The sequence below is a fragment of the Camelus ferus genome, chromosome 4 (assembly GCF_009834535.1).
Source record: "Camelus ferus isolate YT-003-E chromosome 4, BCGSAC_Cfer_1.0, whole genome shotgun sequence".
NCBI lineage: Eukaryota > Metazoa > Chordata > Mammalia > Artiodactyla > Camelidae > Camelus > Camelus ferus.
This window is the reverse complement of record NC_045699.1, coordinates 75,909,618-75,917,067: the sequence shown is the minus strand read 5'-3', so window position 1 is coordinate 75,917,067 and position 7,450 is coordinate 75,909,618. Positions and strand designations below refer to the sequence as shown.

The 7,450-nt window shown below is 46.9% G+C and overlaps 1 protein-coding gene and 1 non-coding gene across 2 annotated transcripts; both read left to right on the top strand.

The window, feature by feature from the left end:
- Positions 1-1,007: 1,007 nt before the first annotated feature.
- LOC116663447 lies at positions 1,008-1,079 on the top strand. The gene has a single exon (XR_004319698.1). It is a non-coding gene; the product is annotated as a small nucleolar RNA SNORD36 (small nucleolar RNA).
- Positions 1,080-1,116: 37 nt separating this feature from the next.
- Positions 1,117-1,471, top strand: LOC116663003 (60S ribosomal protein L7a-like). Its single transcript, XM_032477378.1, has one exon. It carries the CDS (start codon positions 1,184-1,186, stop codon positions 1,454-1,456), a length of 273 nt encoding a protein of 90 aa, XP_032333269.1. The 5' UTR covers positions 1,117-1,183; the 3' UTR covers positions 1,457-1,471.
- The last annotated feature ends 5,979 nt before the right edge of the window (positions 1,472-7,450 follow it).

Genomic DNA, 7,450 nt, shown 5'->3' with positions numbered 1-7,450 from the left:
TGATAGAAGCAATGCCTCACACTGTTGCAGGAAAATGGGGCATGAGAAGATGGTCTTGACCCAGGTCTTGGGTGAGTCTTTGAGATGTGCCCCATCAAGCGAGGGTCCATGTATTTACCCAGAAATGATACTAAGAGCAAGCCATAGTAAAGGGAAAGTTGATTTATTCAGGGAGATACATTCTGGCAGTGTGGGATTCAGAAAGGAGAGCATACCTAGGGCATGTGGTTGTCTCAGAAATTGGGAGCAGACCCAGAATGTGAGTGTGTGGGGTATTGTATTTATGGGATTAGTTATTACATATGTTAATAAGTGGGAGGACTATTCCAACTCTTTGGGGGAAGGGACAGGGATTCCCAGGAACTGGGCCACCACCCACTTTTTGACATTTTATAACCAGCCTTGGAACTCTCTTGGTGCCTGTGGCTATGTACTTTAGCATGCTAAAGTAAGACAATAATGAGCCTATAATCCAGCCCAAGGACTACTGGAAGTCAAATATTCCTCCATCTGCAACTGAGTTCGTTCTAACCAGTTTATGTCCCATTCTCAATTGCTTTGTCATTCTTTTAATGGTTGAGCCCTGCCTCCTTCCCTCCTATCTCAATAACATGCAGCTGTCCCAGTAGGTAAGCCCACTATTTTAATTAAAGTTTGCTCTCCTGGGGACACAAATAGGAACTGGCCATTTCCCATCAGAACACAGTTGGTAGTCTTATACTACCAGAAAAAGAACCTAAGACACAATGAATAATGGAGCTGGAATGACTCTGGAGAAAAGCCCCAGGGGAATTAAGCTCACAACACTGCTCAACTACATGATCGTTAACAGTAATTTTATTTCAACAAACTGACCCTAGAGTGGAAAATAAAGCTTTTGGAACAAGAAAAAGGACAGATTACCAGCTCCCAACTAACACCCCAGGCAGGTTCATATACAACATATATATGGAAATGATACCTGCAAATATTTGTCTCACTCAGGAAGCTATAATAAAGGATATCTCTTGCAATGATGTGAATTTCTCACTGAATTAACCTTGAAGTGCAAGTACATGAGCTTTTTAACCCTAAGCAATTGCTGCCACATTAGCTTTGAAGTTACTACTTTTGGTTGAAATACACTCAAACTGACGATGCTGTCTTCCAGCTGGTTGTCTTCCTGCTTGCCCAGTGTTGGAAGATGTGTGTTCCCTACTGCATCGTCAAGGGGAAGGCCAGGCTGGGGCTCCTGTTCCACAGGAAGACCTGCACCACTGTTGCCTTCACGCAGGTGAGCTCAGAAGACAAAGGAGCCCTGGTCAAGCTGGTGGAAGTCATCAGGACCAATTACAATGACAGATATGATGATACCCGCTGTCACTGGGGAGACAATTTCCTGGGTCCAAAATCAGTGGCTTTCATTGCCAAGCTGGAAAAGGCAAAGGCCAAAGAACTGACCACGAAACTGGGCTAAGCGTACCCTACCAAGTTTTCTGTACATAAGAGTAACAAAACTTCTTCAGCCAGTGCGGGAAAATGTAAATTATACCTCAACATGAAATGGCCAGCCAGGGCTCTTTTGACTTTCCAAAACTAATGCTTGGTTTGTCTGCTTGTTTGTTTTTGCATATGCAACTAGAAAAAGACAGTTATAAGCTCAAACAGCCTGAATGAGATACTTATTCTGATTGGTGTTTAGAAGTTTCTAGAGGAAGAAGTGATAAAATACCTCCTTTGCAGGAAACCAAAAAAGAGATTGCTAGAAACTATATTGGAATTTCTTATAGAACCTGCCTCTCTCCCTGTGCTCTTCTATCTGAACTGCCTAACCCAGAAGTTATGCCTCTCTTTCTTCCATCAAAACTGCCTCTGCTTCTTCTCCTTCCTCAGTAAAGGAAGAAATATAATCAGCTGTAAAATAGCTGCCTTCAAAGAGGTCTCTATTACTGGAGGAGAAAAGCCATCTTACATGCACTCCCAGGAGGCAAACAGAACTTAGAGCTTTAGCTAAGGAATTTCCCAAAGCTACTTAAGAGCCATTGAGATTTGCTAAGATGCATGAATGATTCACTTGAAACTGAGACTGGGTTTTCAGATCTATGTTAATTACTATAGTGATTAGTTTCTGTAAAATGAAAGAGTGGATGGAGGAAGCAGAATGAACAGAGCCCTTAACTAATATTGATTCACAGAAGTTGCAGGCTCAAATTGAATGAAAGGAATTTGCTTATAAACTACTCAGACTTGTAACTGAAAAACACTGCAAACCATATCAGTAAACAAAGAATTGTGAAGTCATCAAGTCATCAAGTCATCAGTAACTGCCACCATTCCTCAGTGAAGACAAGCCTGCAGCCCAGCCTATGCAGCCACTCACAATGCTGCACTCTGAGGGGACTCAGAATAAGAATGGACAGCATACTGGACCCAGATAGCTAGATACTTGTCAAAGGAACAAATTCAATGAGCCCAAGTGTTTGTTTCCTCTCCTACATAGGAAAGCACTGAATTCTTTAACTTGAGATGCCTGGCTTTCTTTAGTTAACAAGTAATCTTTTATTGTGCCACCTACCTGGTCTTTGTTGTAAAACTCCTGTGTTTCTTAGCTCCTTCACTATCTCTTTGGAGCAGTACCTCAGGGCAATGTTAGAGGCTCAAAGGGGCTGGATGCCTCAGAAATGTCCACCGAATAAAACGTAACTCTCAACATTTAGGTTGTGCATTTATTTCAGTCAACAGTTTTGGCAACCATGACCAAGGCACCCAGAGCAGACTTTGTTCCTTCACCTGAACTGTACAAGGGAACACAGTCTTGGTACCAGCAGAGGCCCATTTTGCCCATCAATCTAGTCAGGGAGTCCATACGGATTTGGGAGAATCTCTCCCAGTTCTCAGATATCCCATATTGATTGACCATCCTGAGTTTTATTTGGCACTGTTTCCAGGTACCAGACCCTCCAGCTAAAAGATACTGGGGGAAATGACCACCCAGCAAAGACCCGCTGGGTGGGGCCTGGTTGAAAGTCACCAGGGGAATACCCACCTAGAGGATACATCCTAGGTAGGGCTGGTTGAAAGACACCAGGGAAATACCCATCCCAGTGGAGACATCCCAGGTGGGATCTGTTTGAAAGATACTGGGATCTGGACTGAGTGGTTAGGAAATAGGCTGGCCTAATGTTTCCTCAATTTGGCAACTTTCATTAAATTTGTCTGGATAAATTAAAAGTCTTAGGAGCCTTTTGACTCCAAAGATGGTACCCCTCTCCTGACTGGCAACGCCTTTCTCAGAGGACTGAGAAATTTGCAGGGGTGATGGGGACCAAGACCACATGCCATGCAGCTGTCCCTGAGTGGAAGACCACTAGTGATTTTATTCTGACTATGAAGGAAATGCTGGGCTGGGCTAACAAGTTAACTCACAAGTCTAAAGTGAAAGAATAGCTGGGCTAGGCAAACAAGATAACTCACAAATCTAAGTATCGGAATACTGATCTGAGTTCTGCTGGACTAACTCATAAACTTAAGTTAATTAGTATTGGTTTGCTGTTCATGATTTTTTTTGTTTTTGCTAGCCAACTGGATTTTCAAAGATATATATATGGCTTTGGAATGTTGGTTTGCTGTCTCCCTGCCTCCACTTTTGTGATAATGATGCAGCTAAAGCTGTTCAATGCCTATTGGCTGAATACCCCAAGCTTGTACTTTACCCTATAAAACCTCATGCGCACATCTTGGAGGTGCTCAGGGCTTTGGAGCAGAAGCCCCTCTGAGCCCTCCGGCATAAGACATCTGAATACTCCAACCCTATGAGTGGTGCTTGTTTCTTGGCTGGCCTGTCATTTCCATAACATTTCTGGAGGCCTCAGGGAGATACAACTACGCTGACCCCTTGAGCCACTGGACCGGTGGCTCCAGCCAACTGGGGGACGGAACTCCTGCAGCGAACGAGGTGGCGCCGCCCGACGGTATTCCAGGTTCTCCTTCATGATTGCAGCTCGGCTCCCAGGTGGCTGGGCAACAACCAGAGCCAGACTCCATGGAGGGACAGAGAGACTCACCAGGTGGCCATCCGGACAAGGTAGGAACCCCGAGGAGGAATCAAGTCCTGTCCCGTTGGGCAGAAGAGGACGCTGATCCCCTCCTACAGGAAACAGGATATTGGTATTGGTGGGAGGACTGTGGTTAACCTGTGTGTGTGTGTGAGTTTGTGTGTGTGTGTGTGTTTGTGTGTGTGTGTGTGTGTGAATGAGCGGCCTGTAAAGCATGCAACCAGGCTCAAGTTTGTAGCTCCACAGCATTCTGCTACAGAGTTCAAGAGAGACCCAACCTGTGGTTCCGTGGTGACTTCATATGGCTCAGGGCGGTATCGGTCCCTCAGGGTCCCAATCAGGGTCAGTGGCTTATATTGAGCCCCATAAGCTAAGAACACCTTTGTCCCTGCGAGGGGAGCAGCCAGGCAGATTCAACAAAATCCCTCCCTTGTCTTCTCTGCGACACCAGCACACGGTGGCTACACTGGGAGGGAAAAGGACATAGACAGCCAATGAGTCAAAGCCCCTGTGCCCTCAGAGGCTAGGATGCAATTTCTTTGAGAAAGTCTCCTACCTGATTCTGTCGCAGAACACCTGAGACTTATTGTTCCCTTACTGAACTGACCCAAGTAGTGCCCCCTTTGCCTAGCCTCAGAAGCCCAGGGCTCAAGTTTAGAAGACGAATCCCTTCAGGACCGGGCTCACCCAGCCTTGGAGGTCCCTTTTCTAGTCCATTTGTCTTACAATCCACCATCAGTCCCACGCCCTTGATAAGTTAGTTCAGGATATAGAGAGGATTTAATGAAGAAACTCCCTGGAATTGCTTGAGGCCTTGAGCTCCAGAGACATCAGCTGTGACTGGAACCCAGACTCCCTGGCCAAATTAGCCTTCAGACAACTCATAGACCCAGCAAGAGAGCAGTCTCTTTGGAAACTCCAGTGTTTTGAAGAGTGAAGATGGGAAAAGATATAAAGGTTACCTTCCCAAACATCTAAAGCAACAGATCTATTATCCTTAAACATCTGGAAAGAATGGGAGGCTCTAAGTCAAAACCCACCACTCTAGGCTGCATGATTAAGAATTTCAAAAATGGGTTCTCAGGAGACTGTGGAATTTGAATGACGTTTGGCAGGCTCCGCAATTTGAGCTTGAATAGCCGGCCTTTGGAGTCCGATGGCCCTCAGGAGGAACACTGGACATAGCAACAGTGCGAGCAGTGTATCAAATAATCACTGGAACCCCAGGTCACCTAGATCAATTCCCTTACATTGACTCCTGGCTGAATATCACCCAGACTCTACCCTCATGGATTCGGTTCTGCTGAAATGGACCTGGACAATGCAAGATATTATCAGCTCAGCCGGTCCAGGCCAAAAAGACAGACAGAAAAAAAGCCTATTTTCCAGGGAGATGCAGAAGACGAGATGTGCCTACACCCTCCATATGCCCCCAGGGCATGGACACCTCCAGTCCCACTGGAGACACTACCACCCTCTGTGTCACCACCTCCCCAACCTGAGGACCCAGAGGCAGAGACCAGCCCCCAGCCTGAGCCAGTAGGAAGGAGACTCCACTCAGCACAAGCTGGGAAGCCAGCACCACCGACACTCCAAGTGCCACTGCAGGAGACACAAGGGCTGCAGCAAGTTGGGGAAGACGGGACTGTTCAACCCAGGCACCCCGTAGTCTACCATCAAACCTTTAGCAACATAGATCTCCTCAATTGGCATCATCATACTCCTTCCTACTCTGAAAAGCCGCAGGCTATGATTGACCTCGTAGAGTCTATCTTCCATTCTCACCGGCCCACCTGGGAAGATGTCCGCCAGCTGCTCCTGACTCTTTTCAATACGGAGGAGAAGAGATACATTCTCCCTGAAGCACGAAAATGGCTGCGGATCCGAGCCCCTGGGGACACAATGGATGTTGATGGGTGGGCCATGACACATGTCCCTGACACCAGACCAGTTTTGGACTTTAACACCTAAGAAGGAAGAGAAGCACTGCGTGAGTACTGGGAGGCCATCCTACAAGGGCTAGGAGTGGGAGCCAAGAAGCCAACTAACATGTCTATAACGACCACTGTGACCCAGAGGCCAGACGAGACCCCATTGAGTTCTATGAGAGACTACATGAAGCATTTCGAGTCTACACTCCTTTTGATCCTGAGGCCCAAGAAAACCATCCTATGGTCAATGCTGCCTTCGTAGCCCAATCATACCCAGATATATGCTGGAAACTCCCAAAACTGGATGGATTCTCAGGTATAAATTCTACAGAGCCCCTGGAAGTATCAAACAAAGTTTTTGTAAACCAAGAACTCGAAGACCAACGAGAGGCAGACCAGAGAATGAAGCAGAAAGCTGCACTCATTGCAGCAGCCCTGGGGAAAACAAGCTTCAGCCACAATCCTGCAACACCCAGGAAGATGGGACCCCAACCATGGATGCCCCTGGGCCGAGACCAGTGCGCATACTGCCAGGAGACAGGACACTGGAAAAACGAGTGCCCAAAGAGAAAGGATGGAAAGAGAGCACCCCTCAAAAGACCTACTTATCAGCTGGAGCCACCAGCCAGTAATCACATCGGACTGGCTAGGGTCGAGTCAGAATAGCGGAGACCAGGCTCCCTGCCCCAGGGCACCCAGGAGCCCAAGGTCAAGATGTTTATAAGTAGCCAACCAAAGACTTTTATGGTAGACACAGGAGCAGAGTATTCTGTGGTGTCCCAAATTGTAGCCCCCTGACCAAGAAAAAGGAGACTATTGTAGGGGCTACTGGGGACTCAACTGCCTGCCATTTCTGTGAACAATGATCCTGTCAAGCAGGGGCCATCTAGTGGCACATGAATTTTTATATTTGCCTGAATGCCTGATACCATTACTCGGAAGAGACCTTCTATCTAAATTGGGGGCACAATATACCTTTGTCCCCAGGAAACAGGCACATCTGACCGTACAGGGAGAGTCTGAGTCTAGCCATCTCAGTTCCCCGAGAAGAACAGTGGCATCTGTATGAGAGTAGAGAACTCTGGGGAAATCCTAGCAAACTCCTGGAACAGTTTCCGTTAGTCTGGGCTGAAAATGGACCACCAGGCTTGGCACATAATCAGGGACCACTGGTGATTGACCTCAAGCCTGGAGCCATCCCAGTCAGACAGAAGCAATATTCCATGCCTCGAGAGGCCCACCTAGGAATCCAGAAGCATTTACAGCGCCTCCGACAAGAGGGAATCCTAACTGAGTGCAGATGTCTTTGGAACACACCATTGCTCTTGGTGAAGAAAGCAGAAGGAACAGACCATCGGCCAGTGCAGGACTTATGAAAAGTAAATGACGTAGTCACTACAATACATCAAGCAGTGCCAAATCCATACACTCTTCTAGGCCTCAATCTGACAGATGCCAAGTGGTTTTCATGCCTAGACCTTAAAG